Genomic DNA, 22,612 nt, shown 5'->3' with positions numbered 1-22,612 from the left:
GAGATCCAGGTCGGCGAGTTTGAGAAAAGGTGAAGCAGAATTAAATACAAAGTTCATTACGAACAATAAAAGCTTCAGTGCATCATCAGATGCACAATATTACATTTACAAAGAACGATCAACATTTTCCGGTTCAATATAATGTTTTAGCATGCAAACGACTTAAATCAAAAAGTGGGAAATGATAGTAAATATGTATTGTTGCTATTGGAATAAATGCAAGCATAATCTTCAATTATATGAAAAAAAAAAATGCATAAGAATGCAATCGATTGCCTAAATGAGCATCAGGTATGGAAGCCCCTTTCTGCAACACACACACACACAAATAAATAAATAAACTTTTTATCTCACAATTCTGATCTTTTTTTCTCAGAAATGCGTGAAATAAATTTGTAATTCAGACTATATCTCACATTTCTGGGATATACAGTCAGAATTGTGTGACGTAAAGTCGCAGTCGTGAGTTTGGTAAATAAAGACTGAATTGCAAGATATAAACTGTAAGAAAAGGCAGAACTCGAAATTCAGAACTGCGAGATAAACATACAATTACAAGGGAAAAAGTCAGAATTGCAAAAAAAAAAAAAAAAAAAAATTCTTACTTTATTTCTCTTAATTTCTATTTGACATACTGCAATTCTGACTTAATACCTAAAAATTGCAAGTTTATATCTTGGAAAATTCTGAGGTAAAAAAGTCAGAACTGTAAAATGTAAACTCGCAGTTGTGAGAAAAGAAGTCAGAATCGTGAAATAAAATGTCACAATAACTGTTTTTTTAATTCAGTGGCAGAAACGGGCTTCCACACAGGAGTGTGTAGAATATAACAAAACCCTATTTTCAGTACAATACAACAACATTACTAATCAAATAATCTGAATGTCCGTGAAATATTGTGATATAGACAATAAAAAAGCTTTCGGTCAGTCGGCGATCATTCAGATTTTCTCCAGTGTAAACGAATGAATGAATGTGTAATGATTTGAGTTGGTGTATTATTCTAGCTTTAACTGGATAACACCAGGTGAAGGAACACAGCTCTGCAGTCTTGGACCCTACATGTAGTGCAAAAAATTATTTTGTCACTTTATTTTCATGCTTTATTTTCCAGAATTCAACATCTGTCCTCTAAGTGTGCTCTGCCTTTCAGTGGACGATGTTTGAGACACTAGCAGATTCATGTCTAGATGCTGTTATATTAAAGCTGAGCATTTATTTAGAATATTTTGCTATCTTTTTACTCTTGAAATGAGTATTTGATCGCTTTTAAACAGGCATGAGCTCTAGTCACAGCTTTAACGGGTTCAGACCCTTTCCCTATTTGCACAAGTATTGCGATTATTAGCTTTTTTTGAAAAGAAGAAACAGTCGGACAGACGAAAGCGCTGGTAAATCTGCATCATTATGGCAAAAATCACAGAATGAGAAGGATTCTCCTATTGGATGGACACACACTTAAACTATCACGACACACAAGAAAAAGTGCAATCTGCAGATCTTCAGGCTCACAGTTATTCTTTCTTGCTGGAGCCCAGCTTTCTGAAAAGCTTCCTTCCCTTGGAGAAGAACCCGTTCTTCTTCTTCTGAGGCAGGGAGGTTTGGGGGGCCGGAGGGGTCACGGGTGAAGACGAGCTCAGGGACGGTTTCTGATCTGAGTCCGGCTCAGGGTTTAGTCCTGGATGAGAGGAGCTCAGAGGATCAAGACGCTCAGACGATTCTGTCTGACTCCCCTGGGAGAAAAACAGAGGAAAGATGAAGGTAGACAGGTAACAATTCTAAAGTTCTTATTTAAAAAAGTCCAGTCTTTAAGAGAGCTAAGAGAGAGTTAATGTTCAATCAATTGTATAATAGTAGTATAAAATAAAAAGACTAAAATGATTTAATACTGTATGTACGAAATGGGAATACAAAGTAGCAGAAGAAAAAATCGAGCAGCAGTCCCAAATCTGAGCATCTGACACACATCTGACTTTATGATCATAAAATGCTTAATCTTACATTACAAAACAAACTTATGAGGCATGGCTTTCACAATGAGTTTAATAAAGGGACAGTTCACCTAAAAATACAAATCCTGTTAAAGCGCTAAAAGGACAGACTGGTAATAAATAAAAAATAAAACAAAAGCTACAACTGAAATAATAAATGAATCCTAGGAAAAATAATACAAATATTAGTAATGATAAAAAATAAAAATGACAGAAGCATGTAAAATTATTAAAAATTAATTGAAACCTGAAAATATTAAAATAAAAGGTAATTCAAAATATGAATAGAAACTATCTAAATAATACAAAAATAAAATGACAAAAACAAAACAACATTTTTCAAGGGTGAACTATCTCTTTAAATAATATTTTTTGGGGTGCAAGCATTTTGGATTCAAAATGATTGAATCTCTAAAACTTTCCAGTACTTCTATAGTTTTCTATAATTGATCTTCAGACTCAGAGTCATTTTATCTAGAGATGCCAGAGAAGGTTTGCTGCAGGTCTATGAAACACTTACGGTCACTGTTTAAAGTGAACACCTCTCCTGTGCTTCTGAAAAGCATGCAAAAATAAAAACAAACACACATAAGACGACATGCAGAACAAAAGACAGCTGGACAAACTATTGCTTTTCATCTTTGATGGACAGAACAGAATGGAAAACGCATGCAATGATCAACATTAATGCATGCAATAAACACACACACACACACACACCTGTGAATCCCTGCGGCTCTCTGTCACTGTGTTCTCCGTCCGTGCTGCATCTTCTTCTGTCTCTGGAAAAGCTTGCAGGAAGTTGGAAGGTACGAGGCCTTTGTGTCCATTGAGATCCCCCTGAAAACAACACATACCCATCATGCACTGCTGCTTTACTCAGTCATTCAGTCATTCATGACGGTGCACAGGGTTTAGAAATACAGAAGTACAAAAACTGAGAGGTTCTGGGATATATTTTTATTCCCCTGATCCACATATGTGCATTTGCCCTCCATTTAAAAACAATTGCTTAGATAACAACAGCTTTAAAACTCGTCTTTTTCAAATGTAAACAAGAAAAATGTTGAAAAACATTATATAATAATAATGGGTTTGGAATGACAACATTTAAATATGTAAGTAATTTCATTTTAAATTTAAAAGTAATATTAAGGTTCCTACACATTTTCCATTAAAAAAAATTCCACACTTTTCCAGACTCAAATTTCCAAACCTCTCAGTAGATTTTCAGACTATATTTAACATAAATGGTCATATCACTTTTTCAGTTTTATATTTGGTATATATTAGTGCTGTCAAACGACTAATCGCGATTAATCTAAAGTAAAAGTTTTTGTTTGTATAATATATGTGTGTGTGTACTGTGTATATTTATTATGTTTATATAAATACAAACACATGCATGTATATATTTAAGAAAAATATGTCATGTTTATATATTGAATATATTTATATGATAGAATTTATAGGAATATATACACATAAATACATATGTGTCTTTATATATATAAATAATAAATACAAAAAGCACACACATATGTAAACAAAAACTTTTATTTTTAGATGCAATTAATCATTGGACTCATCGTATATACAAAGTCATCTGTCAATATTTAAATTTTTTCAGGGTTTTTTACAGTGATTTTCTCTAAGTGTCTTTTGCATCCACACAATAAACTTTTTGTGCCTTTGCAAACTATTCACATGTGCATGGGAATTTTTCACATGCTTACGCATTACAATTTCTAGTTTTATTTAACCTATTTTTTTGTGCATCACTACCATCTTACTATAAATAAAGTGAAAGCATGGATGCACTTGAATTAATAGAGATCTACTTGCTCAAAATTCGGCTTTCCTTATAGTTGTAGCTCTAATATGTCCGAATTAGCACATCCTCTGATGTCACAATAGGTGGCTCAGTGTGCATTGTCCTATACGCTAAGTTTCTTGGTTTCTTGTACACACATAAACGTCTGTATATTTTTAATTTTTGCAAAGGTCCTCAAGACCGTTATACGGTGCTACAAATATCATTAGAAGAAGCCCAAACCATTTTGCATAATTAAAAGTGCACCTTGAATTAATTCAGTCGTGTTTGACAATCATTAAACAGCTAACATGGAAACACTTATTTTATAATAAACTTATTTTTATTAAATTCTTGATTTTCTATTATAAAAAAAAAATTTTTTTATTTCTAATTGGGGGCAAAAGTCTAGAAAAGCTAATATTTTTCCATATTCCTCCAGACCTGGAAATTACTTAAATCAAATTCCATATTTTACCAAAAGCATAGGAACCCTGTAATATGTTACTTTTGAGAAAATGTAATCTGATTACGTTACTTGTAATGCATTGCCCCCAACACTGGCTCTGACAGATCTGCTCAGCATCGAAATACTGTTATTAAATAATTAACAACTTTTATTATTCACTTTGGAAATAAGTTCAAAGGTAGCATGGCCACAAATGTGTGATTGCACAAAACTCCTATTTATTATGAATACACTAACAGACAGAGAGAGAAACGGGTACGAAAGAAACTCACATAGTAGAAGCCGTCATCGTCCATGTCACCGAACACATAGATAACGTCGCCTGCGCTGAAGGTCAGTTCAGCCTGGACAAACAGTATATTAAAATCTCATGCTTTAGACCGTTTACTAGCATAAGGAGTTTTTTTGTCACAGTAATATGGTCACCTCTATGTCTGCATTTGGAGAGCTCTCTCTCGGGTCGTAGTCAAAGATGGCCACCATCCTGCGAGGTCTGGAGCTCCCCATCGGACCCGCCGAGCGACTAAGGTCTGCAAGTCAAACACAATGAGCGTCTTTAAAGATGCAGTGGGTGAAAATGACACAGAAAGGGACAGAAATGCCAGAAAATACATATGTATCTGAAATGGAACATTTGATATATGTCTGAAATCTCTATTATGGGTTTATCAGGTGATGATTTGAGCTTGAATATGAAGGAAACGACCTCAAAACATGAAATGACAATTAGATCATAATCTACTGTGATGGTTGACAGTAAAAACTACTTCAGATGTATTCTAGCATTTTATGCATTATTTACAACCATGTTAATATTTGCAGATTTTATGAACTTGCATGTTTCAATTAATTGATTTGTTTGCTGTGAACTATACGGTTAGAAAAACAATCTGCAAAAATGCCCTTTTTTTTTTTCAAGTAGAATTTGATAATCTCATAAACTTGCATCACAGTGATTAATTACACAATATAAAGAAAATGTAAACAGCTGGTTTAAACTGAACTAATATTCCACATCATAACTGTAAGACAGATACATGCCCTTATGCACGCTTATGAACACTAAACTTCAGGCTGTGTAAGCTTAATTTCTTAATTTTCTTAATTCTAGTTTGAAAACAGTTTAGCCAAGGAAGTTAATTAAACAGCTGATTAAAAGGTTGATGTGTGTACAGTAACAGAAGTAGTGTCAGAGAATGAAACTCAGTCTATCTCTATCAAGAATGTATGTGAATTATGTACAACTCTTTCTGCATTTGTGTTTAAAAAAACTTCATGCATGATAAACACTGAACACTCTTCAAGAGAAACACACAGAAATCACATGCAGAGTGAAGCAAATCACAGAAGACATGAGCTCAGCTGTCCAATGAGAGACTGAAAGATCATTAGTGGTTAGTTCAGAGATGAGGGCGAGTGGATGCAGGTCTCCATGGTAACAGCATGCAGCGCTGCATCAGTACATCAGCATGCAGTTAAACTGTCAGTCACATGAGGCTAGAAAACATGAGAGAGAACCGCAGGACGGGACAGGAGGAGATCAAACCTTGACTGGAGGAGTCCATAGCGGACGTGTCGTCCAACACCGCAGCCGACTCCACTGGAAAGGACAGAAGTGGGCGGGGAGGGAAGGGTTAGACACAATCTGATTGGCTGCCTGACCTTGATTGACACTCGGGCTCACGGGGAAAAAGAAAACTTGAACTAAACAAAATGAGCCACATCGCTTTGAGAATATGAGTGAAGTGGTTATGAGCCACACACACACACACTGATGGTGAGTTGACCAAAGGGGGCTGTGAGCCCAAACATTAGAAAACACTCCAGGAATCATTCCAGGTTTAAGTTTGACAGCATCTGAGGCACTCTCACTTAATACAAAAACATGTTTCTACACACTACCGCTCAAAAGTTTGGGATCAGAACAATGTTTTATGTTTTTTACAAGAGTTTCTTCTGCTCATCAAGGCTGCATTTATTTGACCAAAAACACAGGAAAAAATGTATATTGTGAAATATCATTATGATGTAAAATAACGTTTTTTTATTTTAAAATACATTCAACTGTGATTTATTCCTGTGATGCAAAGCTGAATTATTTCAGCATTATTCCTCCAGTCTTCAGTGTCACATGATCTTCAGAAATCATTCTGATATGATGATTTATTATCAGTGCTGGAAACTGGAAAGTGCTGCTTAATATTTTTTGGAACCTTTGATAATTTTTTTTCAGGAATCTTTAATAAATAAATCAATGAATCATGCACAATAAGACCAGGAACATTTATTTGGTAAAGAAAAAAAGGTTAGTTTTAATTTGATGCTGACTGTGGTTGAGAACTAAACCAGAGAGACTAAGAACATCAAATGTTGGTCTCCCCCTTTGGTCAGAGTTCCTGAAGCAGAAGCAGAAAGCTGATGGGAGTGAATTCAGCAAACCAAATCTCAGAGAGCAGGAGGAGACATCGAGCGCTGACACACACCTTTCTTGGAGCGTCTAGGTTTCGGCGGTGCAGCGGGGCGGCGTGGAAGCTGTGCATGTGAGCGGGCGTCTTTATGAAATTTAAACAGGATACGAGGGGGAAAAAAAGACAAGTAGCAGACAAGAATGAATGAGAAGCCAAAAGAAAAGCAAAACCTCACAAACAAGCATCAAGCTGAAAACAAGAATAAGAATAAGCATCAGCAATGAGGAACAGCAGTGAGAAAGAAAGAACTGATCCACCACTGCAGCAAAGCATTCTGGGAAACAAGATCCTCTGTCGCTCTTTGAACGGCTTACAGTGACCACAAAAACACAGCACAACAACAGCACTTTGGCACTAATGTAAAACCGGCAAAGCTTTGAGATCTGGAATGAAACATAGACTGGGAAACATAAACCAGTCAAAGCTTGTTTCGGCCATGGGTTAAAAAAATTAAATAATTGTGACTTTTTCTCTCACAATTTAGACTTTTCTTTCATAATGCTGAAAAAAACAATCATGAATCATGAGATATTATCTCGCAGTGGCAAGAAAAAAAAAAGATGCAAAATGCAAATGCAAAATATAAACAGAATGGTGAGATAAATTTGCAATTCGCTAAAAAATCTTGTGAGATATAAACAACACGGAAAAAGAACAGAACAGGAATCTGAATTCCAAATTCTTGCCACATTTTGCTGACATTTTTACGTTCTTAACAGAGGAGATTCTTGATATCTCTTTGTATCACTCTGCCAGAAAAACATACATTGTCACCATGTTTGGAGAAAAAGATCTCATTTTATATAAATCAGGTGAATAATGTTTTAACAAATCCCCTGTAAATACCTAGATAAGATAGATAAGAATAAAACTGTGAAGTTTGGTGTATGCATGTGCTGCTGAAGTGGAGAAAAGAAAACAGCCCATAAAGATGAAATAGATGAGGTGTCTGAAAGAAGTCATGTTATGCAACCAAAATCTCAAAAAGCAATGGTATTACGTTTAGCATCTCGCCTTAAATGAGATAAAGACTACTTCATGTATCTTAATAGATTACATAATAAAGCACCACATATCACCACCATCACTTCAAGAACCTTTAAGGTCCTCACAGTTTTTAGCTTGAAGCCTATTTTAAATCTCGCGTCTGCAAGTGTGATTCCAGCTGTGCTAAAATGACAGCACTTTAAGATCCTGGTGTGAAGCCAAGCAGTGACATTATGCTAATGAGTTGTAATGATTACAGCTGATCTATATAGAGATTAACGCTAGCAGGAATCAAATAAGATCTCCACACACAGATATTTTGTCAAACATGGCATCTGTTGGTGTGAAAGCTGACATTGAGGTGTAGATGTGTGAATCTGATGCATGCGCTGATGAACGCACCTATCTTTTCCAATGAGGTCTCTGTGGAGAGGAAGCCCTGCTTCAGGAGCTGGTCTCTGGTCTCCTCATCATCAACCTGGATCTCTGAAACCATGTTACACGGCACATAGCCACGACGGCCACCCGCCTCGCCCCGGAAGAAACCATCCGCATCCTTGTCCCCATAAACCTGCAGAGAACAAACACTGCAATCAACTTTCTACAGGAACTGTGAAAGAGCAAAGAGATATTTTTTGACATCTATAATGAGAGCAATAAGGTTTTGTGGGCATTACTCCATAACTTTTATATTATTAGTAATATTTCAAGATGAAGACCTACTGGACTGTTGCATCTTAGATTTATTTGATTATCTTCATTTTTTTAATCCACGTTAAAATGTATCAAATCTGATCCTCAGGCTTTTGTAGAACATCTCCCAAGCATCATTGTATTATGTGTTTGGATCATTTAAATCTCATCTTAATATAACAGAGTGATGACTGATATTTATATCATTTTATGCAAGTATCTACTATACTGTTACAGTATAAAGATCTCATTGAGTTACAATAGATGCCTCAGAATATCACACTGTTTGTCCTCAGACTATCGGACTATATGAGCCATAAAAGCAATGTATCTAATATGTCTCAAAACATACAGTATATGCAAACTTAATATAAACTGTTCCATGTCTACTATTATTATATATGTTGCTATTTATAGGGTTAAGAGTCATACCTTGATAATCTGTCCTTCTTTAAAGGGAAGCTCTTCTTCAGCAGCATCAGGATTGGGGGACATGACTGCAGGATCATATGGGAAGAGGGCAACGAAGACTCTCACCTCATTTTCTCCAGATGCTCTGGGCTCTGCAACACCAAAGAGCAAACGCAAAATTATTTCACAGGATATATTATGAGACTTACACATTGGTGGGTAATCTGGACATGTCATGCCTGTATCTATGGGTGTAACGATTCACTCGTTTTCTCGATGCATCGATTACAAACCCTATCGATTCATATGCATCGATCTTGAAACATGATTTTTGAATCGTGAATCGCCGATCTTGGATAGTAATCGATTCAAAATGCTAAGATTCGAATGAATCGCGATTTCTATAGCGATTCAATGCTTTCAAAATGTAAATTACTACACACACTAATTAATGGAGACATTGAAGAGTGTTCGTGAATCGTGCCTCTTATCTGTCCTTCACGCGCTCCACTGTTTAACGCCTGTGACTGTCGCAGGATTGCGCTCGCGCTCCGTTCGTCTCTGACGCAGCTGACGTGTGATCTATAGGACTCGTGGCCAGTAATGCTAACGTGAATTAGTTTTATTTTTCTGTAGTTTGTCAATGGCTCTCTGCATCTTACCGACGGAGTTACCGGAGCCGTCGACAGCTGTATTTATTGCATGGACGGAGCAGAAATGTAAGTGTCTAAATCAAACGCACAGATTCATTGAATGATAAATGTTTTTAAACAATGCGGATGAACCGAATATACGAAGGAAACTTTTAAAATTAACCACAGCATTAACAACGACCTTGAAATAAGAGCGCGAGATTTATCTGATAATCAGATGCATCAAAGTAGCGTTTGTTTCATTAGCAAACAGACATCTGGCGTGTTTTCTCTCAGAATCATTCGCTGATGGAGAGGAAAAGTTAAATAGAGATGAAGACGATTTCACACTGAAAGAGAGACGTGCCAGGCTATATCTGCAGCTAAACTGAATAAAAGCAGAATGAACTGATGAAACTAAAAAAAAAACCCACAAACAATTTATGAATGATGCAGTGCTAATTGACATTTATTACAGTACATAAACTATAAAGTATATTTTCTACCTTATTCTGTGCAGAAAATTAAAAAAATTGCTAATTAAATGTAGCCTAGTATATAAAACAATCATAAAATTGCCATTAGGAAAAAAATATCGATTACAAATGATTGATTATTGTCCAGCAGTGTATTTGATTTATTACAGCTAATTAAAAGTAATTAAAAAAGAAGATAATTCCTTGTAAAAAAAAAATAAAATAAAAAAATAATAATAATAATAATTATTATTATTATTATATAGGCTACATACATAAAATGATTGTATTTGACATTTCTGTCACTTCTGAAATTATGGCTACGCCCCTGGTGTGACAAAATGTTAACTTATACATAATACTCTTTAAGCTCTTTTTTTAAAACTTGGCTTACATACATTTTTACGTATGCCATCATGTCGCATCATTAAACTAGCATTTAACAAAGGACAAAAGTTTTTTTTTTCTAACCTATGGTTCTCTAAACATAAATGCTACTGTAATTTGCCCCCTGACTAAGCATTTAAAGAATTTAGTAGAAGTATTTAAATAATCCTGTGAATGCACTTAAAGAATGCAGAATCGAATCGTTATAATTTGCAAAAATCGTTCTTGAATCGAATCGAAAACCTATGAATCGTAATCGTAATCGAATCGAATCGCTGCCTTGCCAAAGATTCACAGCCCTACCTGTATCACATTTTGAAAAGCTGAAGGTGGAATTGTGTAAAGTTATGTTACATTCAATGCAACGTTCCATGACGAATGTGAAATGTTACAATCAGTAAACTAATGTTTGAGGTCTCCCCCGCCTGAAAAGCATAATGGTGCGGCCCAGGCGTGTCCTTAAGTGAGGTAATCAAACTAAAACCTCCTGATCCTAATCCGCCGTGAGTGGCTACAGAAACGTGCGCTCACGATTCATCTGTACAGAGCGAGAATGACAGGAAGAGACAAACACACACAAATGTAAACCCAAACAATATAAACAAATCAATATTATATTTAATAAAATCAACCCACTTCTGGTTCTCAGTGTTGATTGGTCATGCTAATATTTCCCATAATGTGTTAAAAATCACCATGTCTCACAATTAAGCAACTGTGCTGAGAAATCAATTACTATATGAACTGATAAAAATGCATCACTGTAAGCCAGAAATGGATAAAAGTGTCTACTAAATAAGTCAATGCAACTGCACAGATGAAGTTACATAATTTTACATAATCTATAATTTTCCTGTGCTATTTATTGGATTTGCATGAAAGATAACTCTGCTGTACACTGCAGTCTGAAAGCAACGCTCAAACATCTGTCAGGGTCATCAGGTCAAAGGTCAGCACTCTGAAGTCATCAGGATCAATTTCCTGTTTCTAGATGGACTGGATGAGGACTATAGTGTAAAACAGAGATGTATAATCAGTAGTGCTAACAGGTGTCTGTCATTTTTGTGTTAAGCTCCAGCAGTGAGATGTGCTAATCTCATTAGTGAGGATCAAGACCATCTGTAGCAACAATCAAGTGCAGAGCAACTTGACCTACCTCTGTGGGTCATATTTGAGTGCAAATATACAGAAAAAGGGGCTACCTTTCGGAAAACCATCTTGTCCTCAAAGACAAAAACGATTAAAAAATATACAAATTATCTTTTTAATTGTAAAAGTTCTAGGCTACAAAGTGTAGGTATTCTGGGATGTGGTCAAATTTCTGTGGTGACTTCATAATACTTTATATTACTTGACTGTCCATAAATGCAAATCTATGGGCTTTCAGTTAAATTAATTACATGTCTGATCACTTAGAAAAGTAACAGCACTCCTCAACAAGCTAGTTCTGAATGTATAACATGCCAAACTTTAATACATTGTGTCACAGGTTTTATTATGTAACTAACTCTCAGAAAAAGCAGTTAGACTAGGCTAGATACATGTGTTGCTTTGGCTGAAACTAAGTTTGCAGAAGAACAGTTAAGGCTAGTTTAAAGTTCAGTGGGTGGACAGGACTCTCAAATGGATAAACGAGAAAGAGAGAAAAGGATGTGATCTAAATAAGAGCTAAACACTGTTCACATTTAGAGAGAGAGAGAGAAGTGAGAGATTCTCACCTCTATGTAGTCTAATTTCAGACCGTGGCGATTTTGGAGTGACATCGCACCACATTGCACCTGGATCTCCCAACGATGCTTCTCTTCCACCTGCCTCCTGGTTTGAGAGAAACAAACAGTTAGATAATGTCACGTGCGAAACAGCATCATGGCAAGCTCTTCAGATTAGTGAACATGTATTCACTATTAACCAAAGAGTTTTCCCTCAGAAAACGTCTAATTCGCTGCTTACGGATAGTAAGCAAGGTAGTTGTTTCTAGTAGGTATGTTTAGGATTAAGGGAACTAGAATATTGTCATGCAAAATAAGGCATTAATATGTCCTTTATAAATAGTAATAAACAGTGAATATGTAAGTAAAATGCAGGCTAATAAGCAACAAATTAATAGTGAATAGTGTTCCCTAATTTAACATGTTAATGTACAACTGTAACATCACACAATCTGCATGTAATACCACTAATGGACACTAGGGGCCCCAGACTAGACCAATCGCTTAGGAGCCACTTGCTTCTGTTAAAACATTTTGTAATTTTGACAAATTACAGAATCAGAACAGTCTATATTAAAGGGTAGGTTCACCCAAGAATGAACATTTTTCCATTTTCTACTCACCCTTGAAGCATCCTAGGTGTATATGACTTTCTTCTTTCAGAATAATCCAATCGTTGTAAAAAAAAAAAAAAAAAAAAAAAACATCTCTGCGTCCCACAGTCAGGAAATGTTAGGAAAAAAAGTGTTTTTTTTACATTTGAAATCTGGATATTTATCTTACAAAAATACATGGATTAGCTACAGGGGGCCTTTATTCACCCCAGGAGCCGTGTGAGGGACGTTATATTACAGATGTGTGCACTTTATTTAATGTCTTCTGAACTGTTGACAACAAACACCCGATTACCCCCATCTTGGAAGTCTTGGAAGAGCAAGGAAAATTTTTAATATAACTCAGAATGGATTATTTTAAAAGAAGAAAGTCACATACACCTAGGATGCTTCGAGGGTGAGTAGAACATGGACAAATTTTACTTTTTGGGTGAACTAAAACTTTAAATAAATTGCCAAGCTAGCATTTGGAAAATTTCCTGTACACAATGTTCCTGTGTGCAGTCTATTTTGCTTAGCTTGCTACCTAATAACTATATTCAAGAGCTTCTATGTACAATCAACTGCGATTGCATTGGCCAGACATTAATATCTGTGTTTATGCACCTTCCTAGGGTACAGTATATGCACATTAAGTTCTGACATCTTAGGCTAAATGCAAATAGATTTGAAATCACTGTTGCAAGCTCTTTTGTACTGAATTAGCAATTAGCCTGGAGCCCTGAAACACACACACAAGTCAAAAAAGCCACTGCTCAAGCGACGTCTGATTCCAGATCAACATAAGCAGCACTTGGGGTTGTTCTTCTTTGCAACAGTGCAATTATGGGAACAGAGGAGATCCCTGTGCAAGCACAACATACAGTTTCATACAGCACTTCGGTGTGGTCCAGTCTCTACTGCTCAAGCAGTCTCTGGACAACCTTGACAATATGTGGGTCAAGAAGCATCCCATTTGTGTCAAGGTAAGGAGATGCAACAGAGCAAGAAAACCTATTGAGCGATAATGTACAGCCACAGTCTTAGAACATCAATGTCCAACACTGGGAAGAATAAGATGTAGGACAAATGCATAGAGCAGTGCTGCCAGCTATGCAACTACAAATACGAAGATGCCTTGACTAGAGACTGAGAGAAAGGGTGTAGGGTACACAAGAAGCGAGATGTACAGGCTTAAACCTTTTGTTTCCACAGTAAAATTAGAGTTGGAGAGTCATTGAGCACTTGGTGGAATCCCATATGGCAGAGTAGCCACAGTATGTGGTAAATAAATGTTAGGTACATGCAGAGGTGGGAATAACTAAGTAATAAAAACTGTAACCTGAATTGCTCAGTTCCTTAAGACAATCATCATTAATTCCAACAATACACATTAAGCCAGGGGTTCTCAACATTGACCCTTGAGGTCCTCTTTTCTGTAGATTTTAGTTCCAACAATAATCAAACACACTTGAACCACGTATTAGGTGAGGTCTTTAAGGTTACAGGCAAGTGAGTTTGAACAGTGTTGGAGCTAAACTCTACAGGAAAGTGGACATTTAGGGCCAGAGTTGGGACCCCCTAGTTCTAAACCTTTCAACTATGATAAAACAAGTAGGACAAATTAAGCTACAGTGAACCGATGAGTATAGCAGTTGATTTGGTTGCAAACTTGGTAATTTTTGCTTATAGGACACAAAAGGTTTTAGCCATCTCCTAAAGGGATGGACAGGTTCTCAAAGAGAGCTTCTCAAGGGATAGATGGCTGTGGTAGAACAGGAGACAGATGGACAGATGACAACCCACCCATGAGCGGCTGCTTTGGGGCAGCTCTGGCTGGGGTCTGCATGTCAGGGGCAAGTGGTGGTACTCATTGTTACCGCCTTCAACCCACCACTCCGAGCTCATTTGTTCTAACACCACTTCTCCAGGATCAAACAGCTGAGGCTCCTCGTCGTTATCGGTTCCATACTCTACGTCAATCTCTGTTGAGGGTCCAGTGGGTGACTTCACACGGTGAATGGTCTTGCTAAGTAAATGCGGTCCCTGCCCTTTTCCTGAAGTCATCTGGCTACGGAGCAAGGCCTCTCTCCTGAGTCGGTCGCCATGACCTTTGTGCGGTGTACAACGTGCAGCCACATTAACAGAACTAGGCCCAGCGTACAGACTACTGTCAGAGTCCAACTCCACCTCCTCCTCATCCAGATAGTTGATGGTGTCCACCGTCTCAGCGTAGTGCACTCTGGGTCTAGTCCTGACTGGCACATTCCCTTTGTACCTTACTACGGGGGAATCAGATTCCATTTTATGTCCCTGATTGTGATGATTGGGGGAATGTTGACGACCATCATGTCCACTTTGGCGGCCCTTGCCAGAAGTTGTTCGGCCTGGGGAAGGCCTAGTGTAGGGTTCAGATTCAGTGTTGTCTTCTTCTTCTGTGACTTCTGGGATGCTAAAGAGCTGCTTGTTGTGGTAGGCTTGAGGGGGGAGCTTTATAATCCTCTCCAAAATTTCTTCATCGCTGTCAGGTTCCCACATTTCAGACTAGGGTTGTTTTGGAGGAGCATTGGGATATACCAGAGTAGGAAACGAGCAAGGTGAAAGATCGAGAACAAACAGAGGAGGCAAAGGTTTGATTGGTGTCAAAAGTGGAAAATTGAACAAAACAAAGCAAAGAAACAAGAAAATTAGAATGCAACAGAGGAAATATGAGAACAGAAGAACGTAAATGACAAGTATGGCTAAAACTGAGTTATAGCTAAAAGTTTTCACTAGTAATTACAGACAATAAGAACCTGCTTAATGTTTAATATATCATTATATTGAGCAGGATATTGAACCTGTGGCATTTCACTGTGATCATGGTTATCTGATGCAATACAAAGATTCTTGACACACTGCAGTAGAACTCAACGTTTTGTCGAAAGGTTACCTGAGGAACATTCAGTACAACATCCATGTGCATGTACATACCCTGCCCGTAGGAGCTGTACTGTAACCTCTGGAGATGTCAGTAATTGGTTCAGAGTACAGATCTTCCTCCTCTTCTTCCAGTATGTCAGACAGATCAGACCGACTGCTCTCCCCTTGGTAGTCTGGGGGAGGGTCCATAAGACCACCAGCATAGACCTAATAATGTACCACAAAAACAATAACTTCAACACAGTTTTCTGAGACATACGACGGGGTGTCCAATCCTGCTCCTGAAGAATTAAGTTGCAATTGCCCCAATACACTTGTCTGGAAGTTTCTAGTAATTCCAAACACATTGATTAGCTGGTTCAAATGTATTTATCTGGGGCTGGAGCTACACTTTGTAAAACAGTGGCCCTCCAGGAACAGGTCTGGGCACCCCTGCACTAGGACAACACAATGTTTCAAATAATTAAGGTGTTTCTCTGCTGGATTAAATTAGTATATAAAGGAAGGAAGATTAGCTCTGAGGAAAATGGTAAGATAATAAAATGAGTGCAGTCCAAAAAGATAACAACTGCACAGGGACACACATGGTCTCCAGATTTAGTTTGGAAACTGGCCTTTATTCGAGGTTGAGGTACAGGCCGCAGGAACTCATCTATGGATACGAGCCTGGTGTTCTCCCTGTCCTCCTCTGGCTCTGATTCAAAGGGTGACGGATTGGGGGGTCTCAGTGGGTGCGTATCTGGAATATCCAGAGGGTCCTTTCCTGGGATGTTGACTTTGGGGCAGGTGGAACTGGGTGGTGGTGGTGTGTGAAGTTTGGCACGTGGATCTTCCAAGAAGTCGGAGAGGGAGGCAACAGGACGCAGGCCTCCTGGGCTGTATGTCTCTCTGCTTGTGTTTTGCACAGCAGGAGCCACACAAGACTGCTCTGGCACGGATGCAGGTACAACAATAGGTGCGGGTATAGGTGCAAGTTTGGCCGCAAACATGGGCACAGGCATGGTAGCAGGTGCTGGCACAACTACAGGACCTGCCACTGTCATGGACAATGGTGTGGGCATAGTTCCTAGTGAGGTCAAAGGAGCTGGTATGGCCATGGATGTTGGTGTAGCAAGAGGCACAGGCACGACCATGGGTGCATGTGTAACACTCACCTGTTGATGGAGATGCTTTATTAGCTTACAAAAATTACTACTCAAACAGATACAATACTTATTCCCAACCAATTTCCAATATTAAACAGTACCCATACATCCCAGATCTCTACACATGGACAATCAATCTCAGCCAACTTAAGAAAAAATTATTCTATTTTAAGAATGCGGATAGGGTAAAGCAGTAAATAAAATTTATAGCAGAAGGTTATTGGTCTTAGGCCAAAATTCAAAGATCTAAATTTTTGTGAAAAGTCCTGAGTGTTTTCTTAACAATAACCTCACATGGGAAGGTTATATTACATGTTTTATGAAGACCATGAACAGACCAAAATTTAACATCCACTTCAGTTATAAAATTTCCTTCATGTCTGAGTTTTATTAAATATGGCACAAAGAGATGCCCCAGGGTTCTAAGCAGAGGGTAATTTTGCACAGACATTCCACAGATGCTAAGCATCTCCTTTTGCACATGGGTACACAATGACAACATTTTTATTTTTTGCTCTTTAAGGATATGGTATAAGCTAATTACTTATTATTTTGCACATTCAGTAGTGACTAAAACTGTAGACAAGTAGATGTTTAGTTTAAACTCACTGTTGAGTTAGTACATGAGGTACATATCGACAGTGCCTCCTGTGCTGGCATGGGTGCAGCTGGTGTTGGGTTTGCCCAGGCTTCTACATAGGAAGCAGGAGATGGAGACACCTCACGGGTGGTTGCATTGGGTGCACTGACATAGACTCCCCGAACAGGACCAGTGGTGTGTTCATCCATTGTAGCAGTGTGTGGCAGAATGGGCAATTTGGCAGATGAGAGAGATGTGGCACAGACAGCAGGATCTGGGTTGGCACTGGCCGTGAGGACACTGGCGGTGGCTGGCACAGACTGGCATTGAGGCAATGAGGCACCGGACATGATGGCAGGCAACTTGGCGGGCACATTCACCGGCAATGAGTCTGCCGACTCGCCAAAAGCTGACATGGTCCGCACGGTGAGCTCATGGGCCACCTGTAATGTTTGGATCTGAGATGGACCAATCAGAGCGCTGCCTGCTGTGGGTGACGACACCTCTAATACCTGCAGACAAAGGTGAGAGAGTTAAACATGCACATTTACTGTAGAAATAAAAGCTGCATGATTAATTAATCAAAATAAATCATCTGGTTTAGAAGTAAATACTGCTCCATCTGAAAACACAGCTAGTTTGAGTCGCTTATAACATGCATTTAAAAAATCAACATGCATAAAACATCATTCCAGATGAGATGATGTGACTTCTTACACAGAATAAGGCACACAACGTGTTTTTTCATAGTATTCTATGCAGTGATAAAGGCTATATCAGGTAACATTGCATTATATATATACTTTATTATAATGAAAATTATAATGCGAAGATCTCAAATAATCCACATATGTTCGTAGTTGTGTTTTATTAGTCATGTTGAATTAATGAATGCATCTTTTATTTTATTAGTTTTATTCAGCTACAACTTAAGGGATTTCCTGGAATGAGGTGCTTCACCTTTCTTCTGTAGGACATATTTGGTGTTTCAATGCAAGAGCACCATCTGGCCTTCGGATAGAGCAGTATTTACTACTGATCACCCTGCTCAACTGACAAGCTGCACATAATAACACAGCTTTTGCCTAATTGTGACTGCTATTTAATTTAGATTAATTGTGGAGCTCTAGTAGAAATTATAATATAAAGTGGACTTTTCAGAAGAATTATTTGGTTCACCTTCTTCCTGTCAGCATAGATGGTGTAGCCAGTGACTCGTACACCATTGGATGTCCCAGCAGCATCTATAGTAACAGGCAGCCAACTGATCTGAGCTATTCCTGGAGATGGGCCCTGCTCCAACTGCACATCCAGAGGAGCATCAGGAGGACCTGGAGGACAAGGGTAAAGGTCAAATCAAAGGAAGTTGAAGTTACAATTAGATCAAAAAAGGAATATTACTCAATGTTGGGCAGTGTTCTGGGTAACGCATTACAAGTAACGCAAGTTACGTAATCAGATTACTTTTTTCAAGTTACTAGTAAAGTAATGCATTACTTTTAAATTTATAAGAAAATATCTGAGTTGCTTTTTTAAAAAAGTAACGTCAGTTACTTTGTTTTCCCATTTATTGACTGCCAAGACTCCTGTCCCCATTTTGGGAGAAATTGGAAGTACAGAGGCATTGTGTTTGCTGTGTCAACGTGATGCACTTACAGACTAAATGATAATGTGCATCAATTCATCCCACTCTGAAAACAGATTTAGTATTCATCAAAATAAACAAAAATGCAAACTCAGAATATGACGTAAACCTGCAATAATGAAATATGTTAACAAAAATGTATCTAATCCCATTTTATTAACCAATGTCTTTGCTACTGGCCTTTGTCATCCAGTTCAACCATACTAATAAGCAAAGATGACTTTAGATAAACTAACAATTGTGCTTCATTGTTTTTTTATTGCTGAAGACTGTTGAACCTTCTTCTCCTGTGTTCTTCTCCTTCTACTGTACAGACGTGAAACCTGAGGTTTATTCATTACACTTTTTGGTGTGAAAGGGCTTTTACATTTGCTATAAATAGAACTTCTTATATTAAAAACAATCAAGCCCTGCTCATATTTAAAAAGTAACGCAAAAGTAACTTAACGCATTTAAAAGTAATGCATTACAATATCGCGTTACTCCCTAAAAAAGTAACTATTTACATTACTTAGTTATTTTGTATGGAAAAATGTGTTTCGTTACATTTGCGCTTTAATATAAAATAAGTTCTTGAAGGCCGAAGGAAGTGTAAATTCATGTTTGTACAGTAGAGGGTGCAGCTCAAACTATGACGCAGAAGAAGAAAGTTTTTATATTTGATTTATATTTGTTACTTTAGACGTTATGCACTTTTTTTAATAGATAGTTGTTTCATTGCATTGAATAAACAACTTAATGCGCTGCATAATTTAGCTCATTGAGCTAACACTGAAAATGTAGAGCGCCCTCTCGCGGCTGGAGACGGTAATGTTTTCTCTTGGTTCTTGGTTCTAAATAAATGCGACTTATAGTCCAGTGCAACTTATATATGTTTTTTTCCTCATCGTGACACATTTTTGGACTGATGCGACTTATAGTCAGGTGCGACTTATAGTCCGAAAAATACGGTATAAAAAATGTCAATGATTATTGATACCGAACGATATGAAACATTATATCGTTGATATATTTTTAGCTATTTAGCTACATTGCACAGCCCTACCCAACCCCCCACCCACCGATGTCATCGTCTATCTGTAGACATTGGCTGATGCCAATTTATAGACATTGCTCAACCTTATTTGCATCTCACCTGCAGACAGGGTTGTGAAAGAGGTCACTGCGGTTTTCTGTTCTCTGCACTCCGGCGGTAGTTCCCAGGCTGTGCGGTGTGGCCTGGCCTCCACTTTAACGTTGTAATGCATGTTGGGTGTGAGGTTGCTGAGGCATAGTGAATAGCATCCCGCCTTTACCAGCTCACACTCCTCGTCGTTTAAAGACACAATGTGCACATAGTTACTGCTGCTAGGCAGCCAGGTTAGACTGGCTGAGGTAGCCGTTATGCGTTCAACACGCAGTTGAGTCGGCGCTACGCTCACGTCCCGTCCAACTAGCATACTGCAACGCAGCTGATCCGAGTTGCCTCGCTCCGTCAGGCACTGCACTGCAATCCGATATGCCTTCTGCGCCAAATCTAGCCTCTCCAGAACAGCCTTCGTTTGGGTACCAAATGGCACATTGAGTCGCAACTCGTCGTCCACGTAGACATTATAGCTAAATACAGAACCCCAGCCAGCCGGGACCAGTGGAGATTCCCAGCCAATGATGACACTCTTGGCTAACTGCTTGATTAGTGCTAGCTTGCGGGGGTAAGGCACAGTGTCCACCCCAACCTCCTCTAGATCCAAGTCTAAGCCATTACTGAGCGGGGCGGCCAGGGCAGGGTTAGCTTTGGCATTTTCACCGGGAGCTGATGCTGTCGTGGAGGTCTCTGTCCTCTCGGAGGCGCTGTGGGCGAAGCGTAAGTGGTGTTGGTGCAGCCGCTCGCTGCCACTGTGGAAGCTGCTCTCCTGGAAGGAATTATGGGACATATCGCCAGCCTGGTGAGGGTGTGAGTTCATGAAGTCATCGTCCGACACGCGCTCCACAAAGTTGGAGGGAACGAGGCCTCTTCTGCCATCCATCAGCTCGCCTACAGGGGAATACAGAAAGATGGTGCAACACAATAGTCTTAGGTATAGGGAGTAATGTTGAAGGAAAATTAAACTAGATTTTTAGAAGTTTAGAAATGAGAACTGAATTCGATTTTTACATTTTCTGGGCAAAAGTGTGATGAGAAGTATACACACACACGTACACACACATACATACACAATTTAAATTATATACAGCATATATGTTTATATCGATATATGTTTATATCTATCTATCTATCTATCTATCTATCTATCTATATATATATATATATATATATATATATATATATATATATATATATATAAACATTAGAAATTTATAATTAGTTTTTTTTTACTATTCATTACTATTCAAAAATCAATGCTTTCAAAAACTGTAACAAATATTAATAAAATATATTATAAATATTAAATATTTTTTAGCATATATGAAAAACAATTGTATTATTCATTACAAAAAAAAGATGTAAAAAGTAAAAGCATTAATAAAAATTATATAATAAATACTTATTTTTTGCATTTATGAAAGCAAATCTTATTATTAATTAAAAATATATTATTTTTTTAATTTGTAAAAATATTTTAAATATATATTATCAGCTTTTATAAAAAAAACAACAACAAAAAAACTATTAAATTATTAACTATTATTAACTATTATTATTAAAAATCAATGATTTGAAAATGTGATTTTTTTATATCTCAGGCAGATACTGTCTGCATACTGAATGAGTACTACAAAAGAAAGTTACAAGTTAAAATCTGGAATTTTTTTAATTTAATTTTTTTATATACTTGTCTCATATGAGTGCAACAATGACCTTTTTTATTTTTATTAAAGAATAATAAAGAATTAAAATGGTAAAAAATAATTAAACAAATTGTAATAAACTCACCCTCATAAAAGCCATCATCATCCATGTCTCCATAGACGTAAATGTACTCCCCCGCTGTGAGGGGCAACTCGACCTCTGGGTTCTCATTAGGACCATCAAAGGGATTGTAACTGCAATTAGAAAATAAAACAAGCCTCCATTTAAACTGTGTTATTTGATCAATGTTAAGATACTCTCTCACTTGAACTGTGTCATTCAAGTGAACCATTCACAGGTTGTTTTCTCCACGACACTGTTGATGGCCATGGCAGTTTAGCACATGCTGTAAACTCGTAAGCAGAAATCAATAAATGAAGTTAAATGCTGTTTACCTGTACCGTGCGATGAAGACCTGGAGTTTCGCTGCTCCTTTACTGACTGAATACGACGCCTGAGAAACATCAATATCCAGCTCCTCAACTTCACTAGCAGTGTCCACCTGAAACACACACAACAACACACACTCAGAATATTGAAGACATAGCATAGTAAAATCAATAGGCTGAAAAACTTGGAAATGGAAAGGAGAAACACTTTCCAGATATTCTGTTGTTGTATTTCCGATCAAACTACGGTATGATTCTAATTACTAAGATGTCTGCATGGACAGATTGCATGACCCCTGATCTTCACAAGCCATGAGCAAAACCACAAAAACTATAACAACTATGCATGCATTGTGCTCATTTATCTAACATCATGCAACACATGCAGAATGTCAATTTTTCAGGTCTGTGGTTTAATAAACTTGCACAGTCAGCTGCTGAAATCATCTAAATATAGTGCTGCTGTGAGTAA

General features: G+C 37.7%; 1 protein-coding gene across 3 annotated transcripts in view; it reads right to left on the bottom strand.

Moving 5' to 3' along the window:
• Positions 1 to 788: 788 nt before the first annotated feature.
• LOC113068052 (peripheral-type benzodiazepine receptor-associated protein 1-like) overlaps positions 789 to 22,612 on the bottom strand; it is a 32,060-nt gene continuing 10,236 nt past the window's right edge. For all 3 annotated transcript variants that reach the window (XM_026240621.1, XM_026240619.1, XM_026240620.1), the window contains 17 exons: positions 22,147 to 22,253; positions 21,836 to 21,945; positions 20,057 to 20,935; positions 18,456 to 18,607; positions 17,306 to 17,788; positions 16,166 to 16,705; positions 15,603 to 15,758; positions 14,436 to 15,173; positions 12,046 to 12,142; positions 8,854 to 8,984; positions 8,131 to 8,299; positions 6,757 to 6,825; positions 5,820 to 5,873; positions 4,700 to 4,803; positions 4,546 to 4,617; positions 2,712 to 2,831; positions 789 to 1,733 (listed from right to left, as the gene is read on the bottom strand). In XM_026240621.1, coding sequence (XP_026096406.1) covers positions 1,515 to 1,733; positions 2,712 to 2,831; positions 4,546 to 4,617; positions 4,700 to 4,803; positions 5,820 to 5,873; positions 6,757 to 6,825; positions 8,131 to 8,299; positions 8,854 to 8,984; positions 12,046 to 12,142; positions 14,436 to 15,173; positions 15,603 to 15,758; positions 16,166 to 16,705; positions 17,306 to 17,788; positions 18,456 to 18,607; positions 20,057 to 20,935; positions 21,836 to 21,945; positions 22,147 to 22,253 — 4,200 coding nt within the window. In that variant the 3' untranslated portion in view covers positions 789 to 1,514. The remainder of the gene's footprint in view (positions 1,734 to 2,711; positions 2,832 to 4,545; positions 4,618 to 4,699; positions 4,804 to 5,819; positions 5,874 to 6,756; positions 6,826 to 8,130; positions 8,300 to 8,853; positions 8,985 to 12,045; positions 12,143 to 14,435; positions 15,174 to 15,602; positions 15,759 to 16,165; positions 16,706 to 17,305; positions 17,789 to 18,455; positions 18,608 to 20,056; positions 20,936 to 21,835; positions 21,946 to 22,146; positions 22,254 to 22,612) is intronic.

The sequence above is a fragment of the Carassius auratus genome, linkage group LG30F (genome assembly GCF_003368295.1).
Source record: "Carassius auratus strain Wakin linkage group LG30F, ASM336829v1, whole genome shotgun sequence".
NCBI lineage: Eukaryota > Metazoa > Chordata > Actinopteri > Cypriniformes > Cyprinidae > Carassius > Carassius auratus.
Note: the sequence above shows the minus strand (reverse complement) of the source record. Positions and strands in the feature narration are given on the sequence as shown.